Source organism: Cuculus canorus, chromosome Z (genome assembly GCF_017976375.1).
Source record: "Cuculus canorus isolate bCucCan1 chromosome Z, bCucCan1.pri, whole genome shotgun sequence".
Taxonomy (NCBI): Eukaryota; Metazoa; Chordata; class Aves; order Cuculiformes; family Cuculidae; genus Cuculus; species Cuculus canorus.
Genome location: NC_071441.1, coordinates 9,947,915 through 9,975,788, shown reverse-complemented (window position 1 = coordinate 9,975,788; position 27,874 = coordinate 9,947,915). Strand labels below are relative to the sequence as shown.

At 37.8% G+C, this 27,874-nt stretch overlaps 1 protein-coding gene across 11 annotated transcripts in view; it reads left to right on the top strand.

Moving 5' to 3' along the window:
- The window catches only part of PDE4D (phosphodiesterase 4D), a 586,247-nt gene that overhangs the window by 441,113 nt on the left and 117,260 nt on the right, over positions 1–27,874 (top strand). For all 11 annotated transcript variants that reach the window (XM_054053508.1, XM_054053511.1, XM_054053509.1 and 8 more), the window contains one exon: positions 18,525–18,716. In XM_054053508.1, coding sequence (XP_053909483.1) covers positions 18,525–18,716 — 192 coding nt within the window. The remainder of the gene's footprint in view (positions 1–18,524; positions 18,717–27,874) is intronic.

The window sequence follows — 27,874 nt, the reverse complement described above, 5'->3', positions numbered from 1 at the left end:
CGTTCCTTAAACACCTCCAGGGAAGGCGACTCGACCACCTCCCTGGGCAGCCTGTTCCAGTACCCAATGACTCTTACTGTGAAGAATTTTTTTTCTGATATCCAACCTGAACCTCCCCTGACGGAGCTTCAGGCCATTCCCTCTAGTCCTGTCCCCTGTCACTTGGGAGAAGAGGCCAGCTCCCTCCTCTCCACAACCTCCTTTCAGGTAGTTGTAGAGAGTAATAAGGTCTCCCCTCAGCCTCCTCTTCTCCAGGCTAAACAATCCCAGCTCTCTCAGCCGCTCCTCATAAGACTTGTTCTCCAGCCCCTTCACCAGCTTTGTTGCTCTTCTCTGGACACGCTCCAGAGCCTCAACATCCTTCTTGTGGTGAGGGGCCCAGAACTGAACACAGTACTCGAGATGCGGTCTCACCAGTGCTGAGTACAGAGGGAGAATAACCTCCCTGGACCTGCTGGTGACCCCATTTCTGATACAATCCAAGATGCCATTGGCCTTCTTGGCCACCTGGAATATAATATTTTGGAACACAGCAGCAAGAATAAAACAACTACTTAGGCTGAATTTAATAGTGAAAGAACCTTGTGCTCAAAGTGTGGCCAATTCACATGAAATCACTAAGAAGTGATGTCATCATTCTGATGGCAGCACAAATGACTCAACCTCATGACTGAGATTCCCTTCAGACTTCAGCTTCAGTAGGTTTTGGTTCAGACAGATACACACCAGAGCATGCTTCTTAACTCATGTTACAAAACACCTAATTAGATTTCTGTACTTCTTTATTTGTTGATATTGGTAATACTATGCAGATATGTGCGTGTATGACCTAAACATGTGAATAAAATGGCTATAGTATGATATAATCTTTTAAATATTTTTCTTTTACCAAAAATGATGAAGCATTTTTTACGCGTTATGTATAAAATGACAGAGCAGTACATAGCTTTAGAAGCTAAACGGGAGAAACTGGTTGTGTTCATCTAATTACTGCTTTGAGTATTCGAGAAGCACAGAGAGGAACTCATGGCTTAAATATATTTTTTCTCTGTTTCATTTGCCAGTTTTATAACAGCATCTGATAGTGATGTTTAACCCATTCAGAACCTCAAGCACTATGTCAAAAATACTTTTCTGTACAGATATTTAAGACTTTTCCTTTCTCTGGAAGTGTTAAGCATTAAAAAAAGAAAGATTGCTTCAAAAGTATGAATAACTGTCTTTTTTTGTCAGAAATCGGAAAATAAATTCAGCACAGATCAGCTGGAAGATTTAATTTCAGTAGTTTTGTTATGCTTTGTTTCAGTTTAATAAACTGTACCAAGACAAATCAACCCTACACTAAGGGTGTGCTACTTTCTAACCCCAATGACTTACTCCACATGGTGTCATACTGCGTCTTCTGGCTACTGCCAGCATCCACCCACACAAACACCAGGGCAGATTCCAGCAAGCACTTTTAGGAAAATCTTTCCAGGAGGTGTATATAGAGGTAAAACAGCCAACAGCTACAAAAGCTTCTTGGTTGCTGCTGCCCTGAGGCATCCCCTGCAGCAGATGAGTTACATAAGATCATCTCTCTTCTTAGAGCTGTATATTCATAATCATCTTTATTGTCTCAGAAATTTCCATATTTAGTGATTTGAAGCTTGTGAGCAGTGCTATCATTTGACATGTGATGTTTCCAAAGCCAGCATCTATTTTCCTCTTGTCATACCCCTGTACATTTGCCTTATTGTTTGGGGTCCAACTCCATAGCTAGCTTACTTTCACTGTCCCCATTTTTTCTTTTGTGCTTTTTCTCTTCTCCTTAATTGCATTTGAATTTTCCTTCCTAGTAAGTTTCAAATACCTTTCCCCATTTGAATGTCATGAAAATTGGCCCTTGCATGACTGCAACGAAACAGTTATTTTTGTAGTGTTAATTTAATTTCGTGAAAAAAACAGAACAAAACAAAACCAATTTGGCTTCAGTCTTTGCCCTCAAAACTTCCAGATATAAAATTGGTACTTATACCCCTAAAACTGAACAATTGCATAATTGAGTTATTGCAGCTTTCATCCTTCCTTGTTCAGCCTCTGCTACACTGTTTGACACCCTTATTGCTGTATCACAGATACAGTTATGTTGTAAACAGATTAATCCTTTCGCTCGATTTGCACTTCAGATGCATGATGCCTGTAAATTTGGACAAGTGTGCTTTGTGGATGTGTTTGTGTCTACTCACAACACACTGCACATCTGATATACTATAACTTGCAGTTTTGTCTTCTATATCTCTGTGTTTCCCTATGTGTCCAATGTGCTGCACATACGATGTAGCCCTTGCAAGTTGTGTTTCTTCATATTTAATGTGGGAAGGCACGATGTGATAAAGCCTGTACACCTTCTGGTGTATATGACCAAATGAAATGCATCACACTTCTCTTAAGTGACCCGCTTGTCTTAGTCTTTCTGTTACCATCTCTTGCCCTTCTAAGGTGTATCTGAATTAAATTGTATATGTAAATACTGTTGAGGATTTTTTTTCACATCCTAACTTTTGTTCCAGTCAAGATTTTTTTTCATTCATCAAAATTGATCTGCTTCTATTATTTTCCACTTGGCATAGTTCCAGTAATTTTTTTATAAACCCTAGTCTTATAGTCATTTGAAATTCTTGGCTCTCACTTATAAAAATAAAAGATTTAATGATGACAGAAAAGGCTGTAAATTTGAATTCAAAGCGTCAAAAGATGAGGAAAAGCTCTTCTCTTTGTTTTTAAAATCTAATCATTTTAAATACAGCCTCATCACCCATGCTTATATAGTTGGAGGAAACAGCACTGGTCTAAAGGGTCATTCAGCAAATAAAGAGTGACATCCTTATAAAGGCAGGTGCTCTCAGCTTTCCTCTGAGCCCTCTCCCTATGGACTGCTGGGAAGCCTTTCCTCGTGTTCAGACATCTGTGGAAATCTGTGCTGTAAATCTTCCCTGCATGATCTATAAACAAACCCTTTTTCAAGTTTTGCCAAATGAAGTTGGCAACTTTTTAGAAAACAAACCCCATCCTTTTGTTTTGTGTGTTTACTTCTTATTCTTGATTCCTGTGTATATTTACTTTTTGTGCTTTGCATGAGGATGGTATGATAATGCCTTTATCTGCTGTGGTTGCAAGGCACATAGGAAAAAGGAAATACAGAGGAAGGATGTCTGATAGACTGAACTCCCATTTCACAAACACTAGATAGATCTCATCCAATTCTTTTGTACAATTTTTCATCATTTTTAGTCTGTTAGGTCTGAAACTGCGTAAAAAAAAGTGTTCAGCAGGTATAGCACCATTTGGTACATGGAAATATGATGAAATAAAGATGAATATTTAAAAGTTAGTGGGCCTGCACTTGTGGAAAGAGCGTAAGACCACTGTTTAAGCTAGATCTGACAATAGTGATGAAACATAACATGTTCACTTATGACAAAGGAAAATTCACAACAAATGAAAATGTCAAGTCACAAAAGAACAACAGTAACATGAGTACATCTGCTGGTAGATGTTCTGGTTATACTCATCAGCAGATGTTTTTCAATAGTAGAAGCCAGATAAGTCTCTTGTGGTCCCTGGTCCTTAGTTCTTGCATACTTTTTTGGCTACCAAAAAGGAACACACACAGAGTTACCCTAAGAAGGTCAGTAAAGGAAAGGGAAAAAAAACACTGTCAGGTCCTTTGGGCTAGAAATGGAACTAAGGCCCTGAAAGGATCCCTTGCTGGTGCTGGAGAACCAAGTCCTAGGCAGCTAGGCTGAAAGGAACATTTAGGAAGGTGTTGCTAATGCTTCCAAATGAGTTCCAGGTTTTCTTCATGTGTCTTTCAATTCTAGTTTACTTTAGTCTTAAAACAATACTATATTCTGGAATTGAAATATCCTATAATTCTATAATTATTTAATTTCCTACTATTTTTACCATCTCTTGCCAATCAGTCAAACACCTAGATGCCAAACAAGTTATACAATAGAGGCTGCTGTTTCAAACAGACTCTGCTTGGGCTATTTCTGGCATCTCATTTACTTGGGAACAAATCTTATGTTTATTTAAATGGAAGAAACTCTACACCATAAATTAAGGAAATGCCAGTTTAGAGCAGCAATTGGGTTTGGATACCTTTTCCTTCTTGGTCATATTCTGGCTCCTATTCCTTTATTCTCTGAGTTTCTTTGGGTTTATTTACCCTTTAATACACACTGTTTCACCGGGGTTTTTTTCAGAGATTCTGAAAAAGTCAAACCAGACCTGACTGTGCTCTTTCTACAGTACAAGGCGGAAAAGAGGAATTGGATGTGCGTCAGGAACTATTGTGATTTTTTTCTCTCCAGACTGGAAAACAATGATGTTTCCCTGACTTTTTTTCTGTCTTTCTTCTACAATATAAACCTCTGTATGAATCAGATAATGAGATAATAGACGTGTACGTTTTCTGTGACAGGGAAAAAAAACATTTTGCTTAAGTCATTCTGGCTACTCATTGGTTTACACGTTGCATAGTAAGCATTTTGGCTGTTTTGTCCACAAAGTATTCAGTATCATAGATCCACTTTTACATCACCTTGCATAATTTTCAGTTCTTTTTTTGTGCTTTTGCAAACAGACTTTAGTCTTCTGCAAACAGACTGGAAATTTAATAGTTCCATCCTTAGTAGCTCACGATACACCAGAACCTGCAGTAGAAGTATCCTAAAAAGCAAAGTTTCAGTATTACTGATCATTGTTCAGTGCCCATTTCAATAGCTGCTCTGCTAGCTCAGTGTCCAAATTGCTGACTAGATCATTACTCTCGTTCTTATATTTAAGGCCTGATGTAATACTTTTATCTGCCTTAAGCAGAATCAAGTAATAAATACAGCGGGAAAAAAAACCCAAAGCATTCAAGTGGAAATACAGACAACATAAGGGATCTTTTAAAAGTTGGAATATTGTTAGAAGGCATTCTAAGAGAACACATGCCAGTAGGACCTCTGGTTCAAACCTTGCTGATCATCAGTGGCAGGCACTGGGATTGCACAATTATTACCCTCTAAAAGTTCAACTTATTCTGTGTCAATTCTTAACAAAACTGTTCAAATGCCCTTCTTTTAATAAGCCTGAAAATTATATTGCCTGCCTTAGTGATATTGAAGCTGTGCCCTTTCGAGACTAGCCTGCAGAATTTAATTTTTTTATTTATCCCCTTGGAAACACTGACCGAGCCAAGTGTCTGGTTTGGTTTTTGTTTTAATATCCCTTTTGTCCTGTGATAGTCACCTCAGTGCTATCTGCTCTGACTTCCATACTATTAAGTAAAGACCCGTGTTTGCCCAGGTTTCAGTATGACTGAAATGACTGTTTAAGTTCAATGCCATGTAGAGTCCAGAACATTTGAGAAAACATATAAAGTGACTCAGTTGATATTGGCGCATGCACTGTTTTTATGGTTAGTAACACTATGATTAGTGACTTAATTGCTGCCATATGTTTTCCATTCTTTAAAGGGCAGAGACTTGAGCTTGGAAAAAAGTGTTAGGAAGCATTCTTTGAACCTCTAACACTAGTGGTGGAAGCTGCCTTCAGAAAGTCTTAGCATTTGTGGCAACTCAAATGCCACATTTGCCTGTTAAAATAATTTTATCTCTTACAACTATGTTCCTATTGGTACCAGTCTGTTTATAACTGACATGCTTGCTCTTGTGCACATGCACAGATAGCCCTTCCAAAGGAATCTGACTTTCAGCTCTAGAGGTCTACGTTTTCCATGAAGTCCCTACTCATATTTATCAGCAGTGCTATCCTTTGATTCACAGATAGTGATTGCATTTGCATTTTTGGCAGGCAAGGAGTTCACAGCTGTGAAGCAATGTATTTTTCTTTTTGGAGGTTCCATTCTTGGAAATTAATAACTGGGAAATGACATTTTGTAAATTCATCACAGCTTTTAGTCCTGCCCTAACAGCTTTTCCACCTCAGAAATGCATTCCCCTTTGTGTCAGTAAGATGACCTTATGGCTTTGTTACTGATGCTGTGCATTTACAAATTTCTCACAATACTCTAGTTCAACAATAAAATATATGCATTTATTTTGGTTTTTTTTCCTATTTGTAAACAGATGGCATTTTAATTGTTTTATCCTAAGAAACTCTGTATTTCAATTGTTAACTATTTGACCAAACTTTGAACACATTGTGTTCAGTTGTTTAAACAGGTAATCCTTTGGTGTTAGAGGGTGGGCTTGCAAAAAGGGTGAGAAAAGGCAGCACATTGTGCCTGATGGAGGATGGCAGCAGAGGAGTGGTTCCAGAAGGGAGGATGAATGGTGGGCAAGTACAGCAGTAAGAAATGAGTTTCCTCCCCTCCCAAAGTCCTAACAAGAAGTAGAGCACAAAGTTCATTCCCTGGAATTGGATTGTGTTTACAGATTATTCTGTAATTGATGAGAGAAACCTGAGCCGTCCTTGAATGTATTGGTAGTTCTATAAACACGTATTTCTGTATAGGGCAGGCTGTGTGGTTAATTTTAGAAAAACACTGATACTGCGCTGTGAAGAGAATGCTTCAATTTATTTTGCAATACACAGTGATTTTTTAACAGTTTTGTCTTGTCAGATCACTCACATTTATAAAAGGTGGGGGTTTTTTTTCGGTTCCTGTTTCAGCCCACTACATCAAATCTGCTTCCAAGTTTGTTTAATTGTGGAAAACATGCCCGCTTGTAAGTAGACTGTAAATTAATATTTCTGTTACCACATTCCTCCACAGAGAAAGACTCATTTCTTTGGTGAGACATGCTTAACTTAGCTCTGTGTGTGGCATTTGAAGACTGTAGCAGCTAGTGTTTTGGTTTTGTCTTGTTTCTAGTTAATTTGCGAATGGTTCTTGACAACTAATAGACTTCTGTTTATTTAGATATTTTACCAAATGAGAGCTGCATGATATGTATGGTAATCTTACTTCTAGTAATATGTTCTTTACTTTCTTAGAGCACTGTATTTATAGCTTTATAGCTTTTGCCTTCAGAACAGTCGTGTATGCGATAGGGATCCTACAGTGACTAACAAACTTCACAGACAATGTAGGAGCACAAGAGATTCTAGTGAGGATGTACTTATGTTATGATAGTGGTTAATCATAATGAGACTATGAATGAGATGTTCCAATGGTCCTGAACGGTGCCACATACGAGGTTAATCAAACATGCATTGCAAAGACAGTCACTTGTCTGTATATTAACCATTAGAAAGCAAATCTGCAACGCTGCATTTTAAGTCTGAAATATCAGATCGCCCAGCAGTGCTGGCTGTCAGTTGTGCTACAGCAGGCTGAAAAAGAAAATCTGAGAAAAAAACAACAGCAAATGCAAGAGTTTAGAGAGATTAGGCCATCTCTTCAGTACGTGCACAACTGTATACTCAGTAACCTCACAACCACATTATGATGATTGAAAACTCCAGTACTAAAGAAGGAAATGTCAATTAGTCCTGTGCATAAATAATTTGTTAAAGACTTTAGCCATGTGGTTACATACTGCTTTTAGTTTACTGACTGCACAAATTGAATGCAATTCAATTAAGAGATTGTTGGTATTGTATTATTTTCTTGCTGCCTATTATAGGGCACGTGCTTTATTGACAACAATAGGTTCTAACCTATTGGAAAAGCAGTTATAGTGCTTTCATTGGTTTTTCTATGGTATCCATCACTATGATATCTTACTGCTTCTCAGAGATGATTAAATTAAATTTCATGTCACTCGTGATATGAGGAAGTGATATACTCACCATAAGGAGAATTAAAATGAAGAGATTAAAGTTAAAGTAGTCCCTAAGCTGAGTATCAAAAATGACATGTCTAGGGCTTTGGGGTTTTTATCTACTTGTCATGGTACGACTCATATATTCAGCTTTCATGAAAGGGGAGACAATGCTGAAAGGCTGTAATACAGTGGAAATGTATCACTTCTACTTGCTTTTTCTTACACTATTCCATTGGTAATCACTTTCGACACTACTAGAGAGAGATAATGGATCTGATGAACCTTTGATCCCTCCAGTAGCTTCTCAGATGTTCTGTGTTAATTTGTATTTGTAAGTGTCAATGCCCACATGGCTCAAGCAACAGCCTTTCGGAGGTGAATAAGAAAAATAAAGAAACACGTAATTAGTGATCTATGATAAAATGACTAGTTCAGTATCAGGTGCTCTACAGCCTGTGCAAATCTTATTTCCAGTTCCTGATGACAAAAGCACTCTTACCCTTCTGTAGTCCTTTGCCTCATGCAGTACGCACTTCCTGAAGTGAAAGAGGGAAGTGCTGAGGGACATGGTTTAGGGAGTGTTAGGAATGGTTGGACTCGATGATCCAATGGGTCCTTTCCAACCTTGTGATTCTGTGATTCTGTGATTCTGTGAAAGAGACAAATATCCCAGTCACAGAGACTTCTTCCTTAGAGCTGTCTTAGACCCTGAGAAAGACAGGAGATTTTTAAAAATTCATATAGTATCACTTCATATTTTTCAATAATACAGATGCATGAGGTGACTGACTTAAGGGTGGCCTTAGCTTATAACTTTTTGAAATTTATGATGTTCATAGAAGAAGTAAAAATATATATTTGTATCGCTCGGCTAGATTCCACTTCTCTGCTGTAAAATGTGAGTCACTAGAATATCTTACAAAACAGTGTCCAGATTTATTTTTTTTTATAATATGAAAAAGTACACCTTTCTCTGCCACTTTCTCATCAACGATTGATCTATTTTCCCTCAAAAAACAATTGGAAGGAAATTTTCAGCACCACTGGACGGGATTTAGTAATGATAAGAGAACAAAGCCTTACAGTGCAAAGCATAAGGCAGCCCTCTTAGGTAATGTTATTAGGCATTATAATAATACAATATAGCATTAAAGTATGTAATACAAATCAAGAAAAATAAGCAGCAAATGATCCGTTATTATAGATTATAATTTGAACTAGTGCAAGAATTATCTTTCTTGGCGTACCAAGTACTCGGTGAGTGTACTCAGGGTCTACAATCATTTTAAAAAAAATACAGTGTGAGTGCATACACTCAAGATATTCCAGTCTCGGCACCCTTCCAAGGCAAGCTCCTGACCTTTTTGTTTCCCTTTAAAGGTTGTTGCTTGTATGTGGCAAAGCTGTAGCAAGAATTCCCAGAACTCAAATCATGAAGGCGGACCTTCACATATTTAGTAGAAGTGTAGGGCACTGGAAGTAACTAGAGATTTAGGAAATTTGGTAAACTAACTACAAAATGCAATGCAAAATATAACAATTAAAAAAAAAAAAAAAAAAAAAGAAAAGAAAAAGAAATCCAAATGCCCAGAATGTAAAGAACAGATACTAAAAGAACTGGAGAACATTTCAGTGAAACAATTTTGAAAAATCAAAATGCAAAAATTTGGAGCTCTGAAGCTCCTAATACTTAGAGCTTTTAAGCTTTAATCAACATATATCATTAAGTGATAAGTTCTGCTAGCATATCCCAGCAAGTATTCTTGTGGAAGGAAAATTCTTATGTAATATATTGCCAGCAATTTTTTGTTGCAATTAGAGGAGTATTACAACAGTGTGAGAAAAAAGTGTTGTTTGTCAAATATAATCATATCTGCTTTTCAGGGAGCTTTCATTGGCACAGGGAATCCAGAGCAGCATTAGAAGACACTTCGTTTACCTAAAGAGATAATTGCAAGTTCTTATCCAGCTGCCTCCTGTCCACTCTCCTCTGGAGCCTGTCTTAGTTTCTTTCTTGTAGAAATTGATCTATGTGTGCACATGGTACTGGGAAAACAAACTGTCTTTTGTGTGCAGGGTTCTTACAGTTTGGGCTATAGATCTTGTTCTCTCTGGACTTTTTTGTCCACAGCCCTTATACATTTTCTGGAAGACACATTTTGAAGGCAGATTGGCTTAAGAATGGTTGTGCAAGAGACTTAAGAATTATGAGCTGTGCGATGCTGAGAGATGCAAACTCCTCTTGCCACGATGACAGCACCTTCTGGGTCTTTGGACCTCCTTCTGTACTGCATTTTCTGGGACCGGACAGTAGACAGAAATAACCACAACTGCTCATTTCTTGTCAGCTTGTGGCTGTGGCACTTTGCTGAAGATCTCTGCCACTACGCCCAGGGTACTCGTAACCATATCTTCTGTGACTGTGCCAAGTGTTTATAATCATTGTGGCTATACATGATGATTCTTCAAAAGGATGCATTTGCCTGGAAGCCTCTCAATGCACACCAGTGTTAGCCCTATTTCTAAAAATTTATACCTATTTTCTGGATTCTGTGTACTTTCATCAGTTCTGTAGGGTATAGATTTAAATATTACAGGCCTGATGATCTACCTAATTTCCTACGTACTTGCTTTCCTACACCACTAATTCAGAAAGCATATTTAATCAATTTGGCCACTTCTAACAATGACATCTGACTGAATTCACAGAAAGAGAAGATTGAGCTTTTTCAGTGAATTGGAGTTTCTTTTGCTGGCAGCAGTCTGCTTCTCAACTATGATCTTACATTCATTTTTATGTTTTAGTTCTTCCTGAAGGAAAGGTGTTCCACTAATACCTTAGGGCAGCTGCATTTTAATTAGGATTAGTTGGTATGATTGTTGGATAGTTTGCATGTTTTTATGAATTTTCAGAAATGCTTTTGAAATTACATAAAATAAAAGAAAATTAATAGCAGTGTGAATTATAGCAAATACATGCTTTATGGTCACACTCATCGCAAGCTGGATTTGTATCCCATTGTCTAGATACTGCTTAGCAAGTGATGCAGCAGAAAAAGAAGTGGGGATTGTTGAGTCAAAAAGAGTGGGGATTGTTGAGTCAAAACCCACCGAGGAAAGAAAATCTGTGTTGTTCTAGAATTTCTTGAAGAAATTAGGTAAAAATGATTTTTTTTTTTTTTAAATAGTTTGAAGGTAGTTTAATAGTTAGAGTCTAGAGAAAAGGTACTTTATGGAAAATAAGTGCAGAAAACATTATGGAATGCTTTAAGTGAATAGTGAAGAACAAACAGTAATAAAATAATAACAAAAATAAGGTGAAGAACCATCAGTCTTGCTGAGACTGCAGTCCTAGAAATGCAGCGGAACTGACAGGCACCCACCGTAGTGAGAGGCAGTGGGTAGCTAGGGAAGGCTGTTGGTGGGCTCTTTGGGAGTACTGCTGAATTTGCTGCATATTCATTCTTATGTCTGGATTAAGTAGCTCTATCTTTCAGCCTTCTTTACCTGAGGCTACCCAAAATATTTCCGATTCTTCAATATTTTCTGCAACTATCCTTATTCAGACATCAATCTGCCATAGATTTTTCCTTGGTTACTGTCTTAGCAGCCTTTTTTACTATCTAAAAATGAGGATGCTAGTCCCAGTAGGATTATTAGATCAGAAGAACCATAGAAAGTGACTTAAACCTAGTAGAAGTCTGAATAGATTACCACATTTATTGGAAATTATTTGCATTTGGTTTCTTTTGCATTTTTTGTTTGCATTTTTATTATACTTCAATAAGACAACTATTTCAGCTTCAAAGCAACATTAAAATATCACATTTGTGTAACAAGATCCAGAATCTTACCTGAACATCACATTACTAGGAAGATGTTCACTGGCAGGAGCCAAGTTCAGAAAATAAAAATTGCTGGGCGAGAGATCCATTCCTTTTGAGGAAAGAATAAAGGAATCACAAAAAGTGTCGCAGTATGAGTGAGTGGAACAAGCAAGTCCCTTTACCAGATGCAACAAAGGCTTGTGTACCAAATGCATACAGCACTGAGGTATAATTAAGAATAAAGAGGGGACATTATGAAAAGTAGACCTTGAATTGAGTTTGAGGAGACTATTCTAAGCAAAACACCAAAATATGTGGAATAGTTGTCACAGGAAACTGCTTGCTTGAAAACCTCCTGGAAAAACTTGAAATGGTTTGTTTAGGGAGATAAGCTACATTTCCTAAGATGCTTGATAGAAAATCATGAGACAGAAGCTCGAATACGTAATTGAAGTTCCTTTGCTAACATGTTTGAGCAGACTCATTCTTAGAATAGTTTTTGCTCCAGTGTATTTTTTGTTCTTCACATGTTCTATTTGCCTGTTATCTGGGGTTTTAAAATTAGTATTAAGCCTTATTGCACTCTAAATGTTTCCAAAAATAGTTACACCAAGACCAAAAGCCAAGTTCTGCTGCTAAAAGCAAATTTAATGTAATGTGACATTTTCTTCCAGTTTCGATAGTGGAAAATCTATCCACACCACTTCTAAAAATGGACTTAATCATAGGGCTTGCTTGCTGAATCGCTTAACTGGAAACCCAAAGCCACAAGTAGATAGCTGGCTTGAATTCTTCTGTGGTACTAGAAAATTCAAATTTAGATCATATGCTCCTTTTAATATCATTTGCTTACAATTCAATGAATATATTTTTAAGAAATAGGCAAAAATTTTTGTCAATGTTGCTACAGAGAAAATAAAAATATCAGGTCATATATAGCTGATATTTTCTCTTCAAATGTAGAGAGTTGATATGGTACTCCTAAAATGACAGCATAAATATTTACCTTTTTTCCCCCTCACTTTACTGAGGTCTCTAGTTTTTACTGGGCATGGGAGAAGAAACAGAAGGGAAAGAAGGAGAAAAAGATGTGGTCTCTCTGGGTAGGCATTGGATAGGCACTTTCAGAAAGGCGACATTTTTAAAGGTCCTGAACAGAGAATTAATGTAAAAAATAAATGTTAGGCCTCACTTACAGAAATCCACTGATTTATTTTTACGGGTTTTATTCTGATGTTGTAGGTTAACCTATTTAACATCTAAAGTCCAGTGGGAGCCTCTGGCTGAGTCTGGTTGCTGACAACTTACTTCTTTCCAATAAAGAAAGTTCTAAATATCTGTCTTTATTAAACATAACTATGGGGAAAAAAGAGGATGCCCAAGTCAACTGTTGGCTTAATTTAATGCTTAGTTGATTAATAAACAACAAAAACATCCAAGAGAAGTCATAAAGACATAACTAAAGTGCTTGGCCAGTCTAGTTAATGACTGTAAAGTGGGATAAAAATCAGTATTTCACAAAGAAATTATGATTATTTGGTATATTAGCAAGTCTTTGGACTGATTTACAGGTGAATGCAGTGTCTTCTATAAATATATTTAGTATGTAAAGTAAAACAGAACTACCTAATGTGCATCAATGTCAATTCAGTTCTTATTAGCAAATATCTTTCAGAGGAAGAGGTTTTTGTTTCTGCCTTCATTTATTCCTTGTGCTTCCTTCTTTGGCTGAGAGCTGTAAAATCGATATAACAGAATCAGTGTTACACAAATGCTCTCTGCTGACGTAGTATTTCAGGGGTCTCTACATTATGTTGGGAACTGGGTCACAATGGGCATGATTTCCACAGTAACAGAGGTCCTCATAAAGTGATGTATAACTAATTCAGAATAAATCCATTACATCTAAGAACAAAATTTCAAACTGCCCTGTTTTGATTTAAAAGTCACAGGTCTCCAGGATACACAGTCATTAATGCACACAAGGTCTAAGAACACTCAACACTGCCTGTCACATCCCGTCTGAGAGGGAAAGATCTTCTCCTACTCTGGTCTTTTATACCAAACAATCCTAGAGACAGGCACACTGTGGCCTTTTTCTACAACCCTCCATTTTAGCCAAAAAAGGAAAAAAGGCTGAACTTTCATCTCATGTCATGTTTGTCATCACTGAACACTGAATATGGCAGGCTCTAAGGATAAACAGTATCTGCCAATGTCATAAAACATCTTGTCAAAATGCAGACACAAAAGTTGCTGAATTAGCACTGGCTTTTCATAGCTTTGGCATCTCTGCAGTTGGAGCAAAGCTCTTTGAACTTAGAAAATTCTGTGATGTGTTCTGTGCCAAATGCTTCCGTCACTAAAAGCAGCTTCAGTTTGCATGTGTTGTGCAAAGCGCCTGAAGCTGGCTGCAGTACAACAATGGAAAATTTTGTCTTTAAATGGCCTCTTTCTGCCTGTGAAATGGTAGGAAAACTGTTCCTGTGCCGTCAGTAACAACTGCCATGGTCCTTCTTCTTTTCCAAAGATGATCCTCCAGCAAAAGTGCAAAGAAGCTCAGGAACATGATAGGGAGAGAGTAAGTTTGGGGTTGTCACTGAATGTGCACTTTTTAATTCCCAGCGTATTCTTGCCATGGCTTAAAAGTTGACAGGAGTGGAAAGATAAATATGAAGCAACCACAGCTGACTTTGTGCAGGTTCTGTCCAGGCAAAATAAAGAGTCTATCCTATTTTGTGTGTATCCTATTTCAGTGCATGCAATATGAAGGAACAAATAACTTGTTTGAAAGTCTCCACTTCCCCATTCTGCTTCTCTGTTTATTTCAATCCGTGTAATGAGCAGCACCATTTCTTGCAATTAACTTGTAATTCAGCAAAAGAAACAATTTTTTTTTTTCAGTGTAATAACACATTTTTTTCATTTTGATTTCTACAAGCTTTTGTATCTGAAAGTGTTTGCAAATGTCTTGGTAAGCAAGAGCTAAACATGATATTTCACTGCTGTAGCATTTTAGGAACATTTTTAATATAAACACATATTTCTGGCAAACCAATACTGCATTCACAGTCCCTGTTTGACTGTAGAGCTGAACTTCTTCCTCTTCATGCATACTTACATAAAAGACATTTTCGTTGAGCAGAATCAGCCAATCTTGGCTGATATATTTGAATCCCTTTCATTACTTTTGACACCCATCTAGTGGACACAATACAGTAGAACAGGATAAAATTAATGTCGCAACAGCCATATGCAAGTCTTGCACATACGTGTGGTTACTGGTGATGCAAACCACAGGACTTCTCCCAGGTGATGAAACTGCAATTTTATCTAATAGACTTTTAAATATTAAAATCCTACTATGTTCCTATCTGACAGCGAAATCATTTATTGCAGCCAGCCTTAGTTTCTGACTAGGAAGAGTAAGGATGCTAATAAAATACTCATATCCTGTCCGCAAATGTGGGTGAAGAAAATTAAAAACATCTGCAAACACAATCATACATTCCTATAATCCAATAAAATACAGTTTAGTAACTAAGTCCACTGTAGAAATCAATTTAATAGTCACTCTTTATTCAAATTTTTCCTGCTGTGAGACACATTTACCCTCATTTATCTCTATTCCACTTTAAAATTTTGATTTAGAACTTTCAGACAAACTTATATATATTTGAAATCATACTGCCATTGCATAAGTTAGTATTTTACCTAAAACAGCATGAAAGATCTGCCCTCCTACCCTCAACGGAAAACTAAAACATACAGACTGTGTATTATAGAATCATAGAATAGCCTGGGTTGGAAGGGACCTTAAAGATCATCCAGTTCCAATCCCCCTGCCATGGACAGGGACACCTCCCCCTGGCTCAGGCTGCCCAACGCCCCATCCAACCTGGCCTTGAACACCTCCAGGGGTGAGGCAGCCACAACCTCCCTGGGGAACCTGTGCCACTGCCTCACCACTCTCATGGTGAAGAATTTCTCCCTAATGTCTAGGCTATATCTGCCCCTCTCCAGTTTATACCCGTTGGCCCTAGACCTATCTCTACAAGTCTTTGTGAACAGTCCCTCCACAGCTTTCCTATAGCCCCTTCAGGTACTGAAAGGTAGCAATAAGATCTTCTCTGAGACTTCTCCAGGCTGAACAACCCCAAGTCTCTTAGCCTGTCCTCGTAGGGAAGGTGCTCCTCTGAACATCTTTGTAGCCCTCCTCTGGACCCATTCCAACAGCTCCATATCCCTCTCATATTTAGGATTCCAGAACTGGACACAGTATTCCAGATGAACTCTCACAAGAGCAGAGCGGAGGGGCAGAATCCTCTCCCTCGCCCTGTTGGCCACGCTGCTTTTGATGCAGCCCCGGACACGGTTGGCTTTCTGGGCTGCGAACGCACATTACTGGCTGGTGTTGAGCTTCTCATCACCCAGCACCCCCAAGTCCTTCTCCGCAGGGCTGCTCTCAATCTGCAGGGCTGCTCTCAATAATTGCTTAGAGGTCTGTAAATTCTTGCAGCTGTTTAAAGAAAAAATTCCTATTTTGTTTAGACAATGAAATGGAGATGTTGGGAAATTTAGATACAATGAGGTCACAGATGTTTCATAACCTTCATTGGCATTGTGAATGTTTTCTGCTCCTGGAATACTCAGAAATTCAAACCGCAAAGGTATTGGTTGCTAGTGAACAAGTATTCATACCAATAGTAATGGCAGTGTGGTTATTAACTTACAGCACTATAAGCTGCAAAGGATGTTTTACTGTTGTGTTCATGCTATTTTGCCCTTTCAAATATTTTTTCAGTATTTTTTTGTTAGTAGTTCTTACAATGACCACAAAGATACAATGAATAGGGAAAATGAAATCTGTAGAGGAGCTTCGTGCTGTCCAAAATCACCCATCAGTCTCATGGCAGAACTCTTATTTGATATCTTACTGATGAAGCTTTGATAGCTTGAAATTGATTATGTCCTAGTAGCAGCTCATTTGAAGACACATTAAAAATATTCAGGCATAATCAAACAAAAGGAAGTCTATGTGTTAGGATTTACTGACAGTGAAAGGAGGATTAAATCACTAAGCTCTCTTGAAATTTGTTTAATAACATTTTCTGAATACTTTTATTGAATTTTTTATTTTTTTTTTTTTTTTTTTTCTTTTCTACATTCAAGGTATAAAAGGTGAATCCAAAAATAAATAAGATTGAGCAGCAGAAAGCTTGCAGGTCCAGGAATATGTGCAAAGTAACAATGAAACAGTAAAATAAAAGCTGAAATCAAGGTCCATTGTCTGCCAGGCAATGTGCAACTCTGCCAAAATAGGCAATATATGTTTCTTTGATTAGTTCATTTAACAAAGTAAAACAGGCCACAGTAAAACGTTAAAGTGGTTCCTTCATTGCAACCTCAGGTCAATGGTAGGTAACAGCAAGACATGAGCTATTGCAGAGAGCAGCATGTACCTCCTGTGACGCTTGCGCCAAGCTAAAGTCTAATCAACAGCTGACATGTACTGAATATTTTCTGTTTCATTGTGATTAAATATAATTGAAAACCTGTGGGTGTCCACGTCAAGAATATTTTCAAAATGAGTACTCTAGGTGTGTTCATTACAAATAGATATTATGATGCTAGCAGTTAGCCATGTTTAAAAAATCATGCAAAAGATCCTCTATTCATCCCTCATTCATAAATGCTTTGGCAGTATTATTTACGTTTCCATTAGTGTGGCAAATGAGCACAAGTAGTTATAAGCCAAGGTCTCATGCACACCTTTCCTACTACACTACAAAACTGATCTTTGGATTTAGAGACACCACCAACCAGAGAAACAAAAGCCATCTTCCACTTCTGGCTGGATGAAATGTGCTCCATCCCATCAGATGGAGAAATGATCTTTGTAATCCACACATTTGTGACCTCTGACATTGCGTACCACAACACATTAAGTCTAGAAACAGAGCCACATACTCCAAAATTACTCCATATGGTACCAGATGCAGATGTTGGGCTGCTAAGCAACACAGGTTGCCATGAGCACGCCCTACCAGCACTGCCCATCCTGTGCTAGTTTCTAATTGACTGCAGACTCCCATTCAAGATCTTTGATTTTCAAAGCCCTTTGTGGAAATGTCATAGGCTATTTGAAAGAGCATCTTGTCTTTCCTGTTTCTTTCTCTTCCCTCACACTTCTTCCTCCCATGACAGCAGCTTTCCCTCAGAATGTTAAGCCTTTTACCACTCTTAATACAAAATACAATAGCTAGAATTCTGAATCTAAACCGTGCAATTCAAAGAAACAAATGGGTACAGAAGTCATGCTGTTTAGCCTGACCAAAGAACTAATTTCTTCAATCCAGTTGTAAAATAGGAACTTCAGGCCATGCAAACATGCCCAGGCACACACATACGCCTCCATCCCAACCAGCACATTGTTTATTGGGATGAGAAAAAAATATGTTCTTGGAATATTTGGCTAGTAATGAAATATTAAGGGTGAGTACTCAATAAGAAAAGAGCCCTCAACAGTGGGAGACAGATTAATGAGGATCCAACTCAGGAGAGATGGGGCCTGAGGAAGAAAACAATGAAACATCATGTTTCCTCAGGTTCAGAGCTCATGGATACTCTACATGCAGAGAAGCATAAGGCTTCCTGTATTCCTAATAGTGTTTTCTTTCTCTACCAAGTTTCTTTTCCTTTAGACTTGTTCTTTTTGGCTATCAGCAATTTAGATTAAATTAGAATTTAATTAAATTTAATATTTCTTGTGTGCCTTGATTTTTGGCTTAGCAGTGGATTTGACCAGGTCTTAATTTTCCATATTATTATCAAGAAGCAATTACCTAATTATAAGTTTGTCAGAAGAGTGTTTATCACCTTCAACATTCTTATGTCAATGGCATAAATGTATTTTCCTTTGTTTTTACAGTTTCGATGTAGACAATGGTACATCATCGGGACGAAGTCCCTTGGATCCCATGACAAGCCCTGGATCAGGGCTAATTCTTCAGGCAAATTTTGTCCACAGTCAACGTAGGGAGTCTTTCCTTTATCGGTCAGACAGCGACTATGATCTTTCTCCAAAGTCCATGTCCAGGAACTCCTCCATTGCCAGTGATATGTAAGTACATTGTAAAATACTTTTAGACTGTGTTTTGACCTCTGTCTTAGTATTTTTCCAGCCACAAGACATTTATTTTAATAATCAAAGACAGTAATCATTTATGCTACTGAAGTAATGGGTACTTGTTTATTTCTTTAATGAAGTTTGTACTTGTTTCTGTAGTTTTCTGCAAGTAAGGATGTAATGAGGATGTACTTGATGGGTTTAGTTTTGACAGAACAATGAATACAAATAATAATGGTATTTCAAAATAATAAGGAGAATTCTTGTTTCCTAGCTATGAATTTTTTTTCAAAAGAAGGAATATAAACTCAATTTGTACTTTTCACATTCTTAAGAAAATGATTCATTTTCACAAGGTGTTTTCAGTCTTTTAGTGAAAAGATTTACCAGCTGGCAAGAATTAATAAATGAAAGCTTGGCAAAAATTATTTCAAACATCCTTTTAACTAAACAGCAAAATTTTAACAAAACGCCTTTGGAAAGTTATTCTATCCTCTCTCACTATTCTTCTGTGATCTGTGTATTTTCTGCTAGTGAATCATACTTTTCATATATGTAGACCCCAGGTTACGTGGGTAGTGGAAGTCAGATGCAAATCTGTTTCTTTGTAAGACACAAAAGACATATTAAATGTCTAACTTGTAGTCACTCGTAAGTAGTAGAAATTAAGAATAATTACTTTCTATTAGTTTGTTTGCCTTATCTGCCTCTAATTTCACTGCCAAGTAGGTGTTTATGATCCAATTACAAATCACTGAAATAAAGTACCAGGCTTATAAGAGTCCTGCAGTGAACAAGGAAGTCTAACACACTGAAAATCCAGTTTTAATATAGACGGTGCTTTTTAAGAAGGCAAAACCCAATCAATATGCTCTTGAAAAATAGCAGTCAGCACACAGGACAAAGTGTTTTATGCCTGGCAGAGAAGGACCTGGGTGTGCTGGTTGACAGCTGGCTAGATATGAGTCAGCAATGTGCACAGGCGGCCAAGGAGGCCAGTGACACCTTGGCCTTTATCAGAAACAGCGTGGCCAGCAGGACTGGAGGAGTGATTGGGACCCTGTATTTCTTCACTGAAAAGGTTATCAGGCAATGGCAGAGGCTGCCCAAGGAGGTGGTTGAGTCACTGTCCCTTGAGGTATTTAGAAGATGGGTAAATTAAACCCTATGCAGCGCTACAGACTGGGGGAAGAATGGCTGGAGCGCTGCACAGAAGAGAAGGACCTGGGGGTGCTGGTTGACAGCCGACTGAACATGAGCCAGCAGTGTGCCCAGGTGGCCAAGAAGGCCAACGGCATCTTGGCTTGTATCAGAAATGGGGTCACCAGCAGGTCCAGGGAGGTTATTCTCCCTCTGTACTCAGCACTGGTGAGACCGCATCTTGAATACTGTGTTCAGTTCTGGACCCCTCACGACAAGAAGGATGTTGAGGCTCTGGAGCGTGTCCAGAGAAGAGCAACAAAGCTGGTGAGGGGGCTGGAGAACAAGTCTTATGAGGAGCGGCTGAGAGAGCTGGGGTTGTTTAGCCTGGAGAAGAGGAGGCTGAGGGGAGACCTTATTACTCTCTACAACTACCTGAAAGGAGGTTGTGGAGAGGAGGGAGCTGGCCTCTTCTCCCAAGTGACAGAGGACAGGACAAGAGGGAATGGCCTGAAGCTCCGTCAGGGGAGGTTCAGGTTGGATATCAGAAAAAAATTCTTCACAGTAAGAGTCATTGGGTACTGGAACAGGCTGCCCAGGGAGGTGGTCGAGTCGCCTTCCCTGGAGATGTTTAAGGAACGGGTGGATGAAGTGCTTAGGGACATGGTTTAGGGAGTGTTAGGAATGGTTGGACTCGATGATCCAATGGGTCCTTTCCAACCTTGTGATTCTGTGATTCTGTGATTAAGTGCTCAGGGATATGGTTTAGCAGCGGACAGGTTCTGTTGGACTCAGTGATCTGAAAGGTGTTTTCCAACCATGTGGTTCTATGATTCTATATTAATGAGTGAAATTTTACCTGATACTTAACCCACAGTCATTACAATTGCACACTCCTATTTTCAACTTACATAACATTATTAGAAATGTTGATTAGTCCATCTAATTATAGCTTTCTTCCTATGGAAGTGTCAAGATGAGAAAAATTAATGTCTTTTTAGGGGGCTGGCATAAGGCCCATGCCTTAGTTAAGCCCTGTAGCTTGAAGTACTTAGTAACCTCTGTGCTCAGTTTCACCAGTTTTGGTTGAGACAAAGTGAATGCTAGGAAGATGAATCCATCTACCCTTGTCATAAGGAAAGATGCATTTCATCTGCAAATAGTGACCCCCTCTTCCAGCAACTCTTCCTATGAAAGATATCCTTTCTTTTAGATACACAGGAGTTGAGCTTTTAGTGTCACACTTGTACCAGGATACCATTTGGAAAGACTTTGATGTTTGAGGGGCAATCCAGGTCATGATGTTGCCTAGACTAGTAATTTCAATTGAGAATTCAATTAGTGCTCCATCCTTGAACTCATAATCCACTTCTGCATTTCCTAGAATTCTGGGTAATATTTCAGCACATGGCAATAAATTGGGTAAGTGATTGAATTACTGAAACACTGAGCACACTTTTTCCTTTGATAGATATTTGTATCTATTCTTCCTTTCAAAATTTTCTTAAGACACACCTGCATGTAAAATTTATTGGACTTCACATCTGCATTAATTTTCACAGTCTCCTGTCACAGAGAAGCTGTTATACTAAGAAGGTAAATATTCCTGCCACTCTTTAGGTTGGGAGCACATTAGAAAATGTAAAAGGCGTGTTGTTTTAATCGTGGAATATTAATCATACAGCAGTGAGACTAATTATACTAAGCTTGATTATTTCGCAGAAATGAAGGAAAATATCCCCAAGAATGAAAGAGAGGAAGTTCAAAAGCTACAATAGCGAGAGAAAAAATAAAAGGAATACCACAAAGCTTTATGCATAGATTCAAGGAGACACTGGATATGCTTATGGAAAGGAAACCCACTTAAGGTTATTAAGATACAGAAACCACTCCAGCTCAGGACGTTCTTAAACTAGATGGAGGCTGGAAGAGTTGTCAGGCAAAGTGTCATGCAAAGTTTAGATTATACCCAAATTATCCTGTTTCCCTTTTTTACCTATCTACATGCTTAATTTTAGGTATTGCATGTTTCTTAAGCTGGAGCAAAATACATTCCAAAGCGTATAAATCATTCAGGTAATGCAGATCAATTAATTGTGCGTAACAGTTCAACACAGAATCCCCTGATTCTTGAGTTGCCAACCCCAATATTTCACTTTGTAAAGCAAAATAGAATGCAAAAGGCATGCATCTTTTATTTGAAGAAAAATAACATAAAGATTTGTTCCATTTCCACTAGTCACAAATAGTGTGCTTACAATAATGCATTCCACTTCAGTTGCAGCAGATGAAACAAAAAACAAAACATCAGGATTTTAGTCAAATACGGAGTGCTGTGATCAAAGGCAGCCAGTGGATGGCAGTGCTGAAATACTGAATTCCTCATTCCGTCATTATTTATTATTTGCCCTGCTGCAGCATCCCGGAGCTCCAGACAAGTAAGGGAACAGTCATGCTCAATTCCTCGCAAATGCAAGATGAAAAGATGGGCATTGCCACAAACAACTGAACGTTGAAGCATAAGACAATAACCAAGAGACTAATACAGTGAGACAGTATCCCCAGGAGAAGGTACAACGTGAGTCCTTATGCCCAAAGTAGTAAACCTCAGAGAGCAACCAAAGGGAGTTTAATTCAGTGAATTGAGATGGCAAGTAATAGAAACAAGGACAGAGAAATGGAGGAGGAGTTTTTTTTTTAAATCAGAGAGACCAAAATATATTTTAGAGTAAGGAGTCAGATCAGCTAAGGAAAAGAATAAGGTGCAGGATGAGTTCAAGGCTGCTCAGATGCAAAAGGTTACTGGGACAAACGTTGGTGAACTTATGGCACTGTTCATAAAAGCAGCTGCATGGTAAGAATGGAAAGGTTAATAAAAACAAGTGGAAGTCAGTAATGTATTTTTCAGTTATCTCTTGGAAGAAACAGCATGGTCTTAGAGGGGGAGAAAAGCAGAACATGGAGATGATGTGAGGAGATCAGAAAAAGATACTCAATGTTGTGTACTGGAGAGGCAGGTGGTTTGTACAGAAAGATCCAATGTCCAAGGCAGAAGTGCACAGATGCACTGTGAAGTTTAACTATGGGGTTTCCAGCAGAGAGATGAAGATGTGCCATAAAGAGGAAATGAATGAGCAAGCCAGTGAGGTTCAGTGAGCCAGTATGAGGAACTGCAGGGCAGGATCTGTCATGACAGAAAGGAAAAGAATTTTAAGGAGGAGGAGAATAAAGAATGGAAAATTGAAAGAAAATTCTCCAGCATCACAGTTTCATCTCTGGGAAAAAAAGGGAACAGAAGCCATCTGAAAGATGAGAGAAGTCATCAGTATTGTACTGAAAGAACTGTCAGGTTTATGTTTGTAGGCATCAGGCAAGAAGGGAGTTCTGAATGTGGATGTCTTGCAGAAGTGGCTAGATTACCTAATACTTACCTCTGAATTGTTGCTGCTGCTCAGAGCTTGCAAATGCACACATGAACAGTAGTTAATGCATTTTATGTCTTTGTTGCTAAGGGATCTCTACTCTGATTAACAGAGCATGAGATTGAATTTTTAGAGAATCTCCATTTTAGCATAAAGCAAGTCTCTAACAAGGTTAAAAAAGGGATTCTTCAGTGAAATCATTAACACTTCCATGAACACTACAAAGAAGCCAATAAGTAGTCCACTAGCCAGGGCAGAGCCCATGTTTTAACTGCCACTCTAACAGGAGAAAAGCATGTGTAGTTGCCCTGTGATTCTGAAGAAGCAGACCAGAGTGTGGCAGACCAGGCCAGAGGACCAAGACACTCTCCCTACAGAAGTCTGTGTGAGCTCCACCGTGTCTTCTGGATGTATCTGGAGGACAAAGTATGTTACAATGAGCCCTGCTTAAGTCTACCCTTGCATCATAGAACACAGCTTGGTGGTAACATCTTGGTCCTTCTAGGACTTGGCCAACTGAACCTCAGTAAGAAAGCAGCTTGTGTGGGGACTTTTATGGGCTTTTCTAGAGAGACTTAGCACTGTTTCTTTGATAAGATGAACATCAATACAAACTCTAGTTAGCATAATTACAGAAAACTTGTTAATTTCTACTAAAACTTGCTTCCATCTTTCAAGCACCAGAACCCTGCCAGAGAACACTACCGTAGGGAACTGAAAGGTCATTGGCCTGGTGATCTGCTAAACAGCCAAATGGCCACCAGTGCATCCATTCCCCAAACAGGCCAGCCTACTTCTGTCCTGCCAATACCTTCTGCTGACAGTAGCATCCTTCTGCTGATGCCCCAGGTAAAACAAATGTCAAGAGGATGCAATTTAGTCCATTTCCCCCCCCATAATTACAGTATTATCTGCTTTCTCCTACAGGTTGTGCTGCTTTGCAGACTGTATTTGAACATATCTGTAAAACCTGGCTCCACACTTAGAAAAGAAAAAAAATAATTAATTTGTGCGGGTATTCTTTCTAAAATAAAGCCAAAGTTATCTATAATTTTATAATATATCTATATAATTTTATATATATATATATATTATAAAATATATATATATTATATATTTTATATAATATATATAAAATATATAATATATATAATTATAAAATATATATATTATATATTATATATAATAAATATAAATATATATAAATATATAAATAAATATAAATATAAATATTATATTTATATAATATAAATATATATATAAATATATATAAATATATAAAAATATATAAATATATAAATATATAAATAAATATATAAATATATATATAAATATATAAATATATATAAAAATATATATATTTATATATATAAATAAATATAAATATTATATAATTATAAAATATATATATTATATATTATAAATTTATATATTATAAAATTATATATATATAATTTTATAATATATCTAGAATAAAGAATAACAGAATTATTCTGGCTCCAAAAATTACCTTAAATAAAGGGAAATTCCAAGGCAGGGTGTTCCCTGACTTGGTAGTGACTGGCAGAACTGGTCCTGATCTGAAGGTGCAAACTGGCTGAAGTATCCCTTTAATTCACATGTGGAACAACTGCCAGAGAAGACATTTTTTGAGGTAAACTCACATGTCTCCCAGTTCTCAACAGTGTGCTCAGCTTTTGAGAAAACCATATTGTATTCAATCTGGATCAGATTCTTAAAGGGAATATACTTTAATGTAATGGCTGACAAAGATGGCAAATCTGGACAGTTGATAAGGTTCACCCAAGCCTTTAATATACCAATAAAATAATGAAATGAGAATGTTTTCTCATCCAGAACAGGAAGCCAGATTACTAGTGTTACAGCTTATTCTCCTGTATCTGATCCAAGAATGCCTGGACTTTTTAAGAAAATGCTGAGAGTATGCATCTGAAGTTATGAGAGAAAAAGCCTTTTCTCTGAAAGTTTCAGGTCAAGGCTCTAGGAAGGCAGAAAAGATATGCAATTACTGAGCAGAGTAATTGCACTTCAGTTTAACAAATAACTGTCTCTTTTCCAGATAAGCTGCTGTTGAAATTCCTTATGTTTTATCAGATTCTTTTCTCAGAACACAGATACATATATAACGCAGATATTACTGGCTAAAAAGAGCCACTTAAATGTCAAAACGCAGCCTGCTTTAAAATAATCTCCTAAGATGCATTTTCAGTGTGTGTTTCAGCTTAGAAACAATTTTTAATGAAAATACATATTAAATTACTTGAGATATTTATTTGTGCATGGAAAGAAAAGTACTCACATGGCTTTAGGAAAAAGAGGCCAAAGTTCTGCTTTGCTTTTTTGTTCTTAAGTTCGGTTTTGCTTTTTTGTTCTTAAGGTCTTTTAAATTGAAGAAATACTCAAGTTGCAGCTTAAATTAAATTAAGCAATTACTAAGTCACTTACAATATTTTGAGTTATTAAAAAAAAACATTTTGCAAGAAGACCACTGTGTCCTTTCCAGTTCCTTGGGACATTTTACAAATGGAATCCAAAACAAAGAGCTCAGTAATACCAATTTATTTAAATTTAAATAAGTCTGCAGTAACTTCATTTGTTGATTAGGAAGTCAGTTATGTTGTAAACAAAAAGATAATATTTTTGCATTGAGAAGGCTTTTTTGATCTGTTTTTTAATTCAGGAGATCCTAAGGGGTACTAATATGCCTTTATATGGCTGTTGAATCAGGATTTTTTTAGATGAAAAGTAAGTTGATTTTATCTTCTGTTCAGGCACTACAGACTCATTACTGGTTTTGTGTCCAAATGCTAAAGCCTAACCATTTTCCAAATATAACTCTTAGTTCTAAACACATCACTTCCCCTTCAAACAATTTAATGTGTCAGGCTTTTTTTTCCCTCTTCTGGAAATAATTTCTCTTTCAAACAAAATGGCATGCATACATTTATGGGCCTTTGAATTCAGTTAGGGGATCCTTTTTTCTAAACCCTGAAGCTGATATAATCTTCATATGGCGGCCCTGAGAGCAAGCTCGTTCAGGCTAGGACATTACCTGGAGGACGTGCTGTTCTTAGCAACTCTGCTTACTTTTTTCTTAGAGAGGAAATCTTGCAGCCTGCATCAGTAGGAGATTCACATGGAAAGTCATGTATTCTTATTCTTCAGAAGTAACACAATCATATCAACTCTCATGAGGCAGGGGCAAGCAAGCAACCAAATGTCTGCTGCATAAAGCAGTTCAAGGTAATGAATTTTATTTTTATTTGCAGCAAGCTAAGATTTTATTTATGTCAGCTAATGCAATCAAAACTGATTAATAGTAACTCATTAAGCTGCACTAACTTGATTGCCTCCAGTCATGTGTGCACACCCCCTCATTAATTTTCTCTAAGCTGAGCAGAAAGCAAACCTCTCCTTTAGTCATTGATGCTTGTTTTACAGCCTTTCTTAGAGCTAAATGATGATTTCTGCTTTATGAACAGCACAACAATAGCACTGCTGAATAGGCCTGGACTCTTCTGATTGAGTTAACCTTTTTTCTGGTTTGAAGTCCTGCATCTTCTGGTTTAATCCAGCCCCTCCTTCAATGCATAACCCAAACCCCTGCACTGCAGTAGCTTCTTTTTCCCTGCCATCACCTCAGTGACTCTCAGCAGACTGCCTTCTGGTTTTAGAAGGAAAACCACCTATGCCATTGAAACACTCTGGGAAGCTCATGCTCTGTTTCTCTCTAGGACTGAATACTTCTGTCTCAGACTTAATGCAGGCCAGTTGCTCAGATTTGTTCACCATTATTGATCTGTCCTCTAAGTGGTCTGCTCTGTTATAGTAGGTTTAAAGCATTGAAGCTTGGTGGCTGTTTGGGGAAATATGATACAGGTGATTTCTTGAGTTCCCCACTATGTTTTCATATCTTGCACACAATACTGTCATCTTTCTCTGGTGGCATACTACATCAGTACTTCATTATTTCTTCAGGCAGATTACCCAGGTCAGATGTGTGAGTGTAGTCGTTTTGGAAAGCATTTAAACTTTCTAAGCAAATAAGTAGTTGTGCCTAACACAAGAGGCCTTGCTCTTCCTTGAACTCTTCCCAAAGTGCTAAGATACTGTGAAGGGAGAAGGAAGAAGCTTAGTATTGTTCCTATAGCGTATTATATGGAATGAGGAAAAAATAGTAATACCTTCCATTCTTTGAGTTAGTCAGCTGACTCTGATTCCAGCCTATCCAGCAATCCTGAATGAAGCTTCTGGATTTGATGGGTCAGTTCACCATTACTGAGGTGTAGTTACCTGCCCTTATCCCCCAGCCAAGTCTCTTAATTCTAGTCTGCTCAAAAGCACAGGTGCTGCAGTATGACACTGCTGATGCACAGTAAGGAACTGTATAATATTTCCTGATACCACCTGGACTAAATCTCAAAATACTGATTTAAAAAAGCATTGATTTTTTACTGTTCCTTTCTAGTTCTTTAGTGTGTAATGGATGTGATCATTCTGTTTTTCCAAGTCTTGAGAGACCTCCTCACCTTGTGGCCTAATGCAGTTCACTTGGAAGAAAGATTGTAA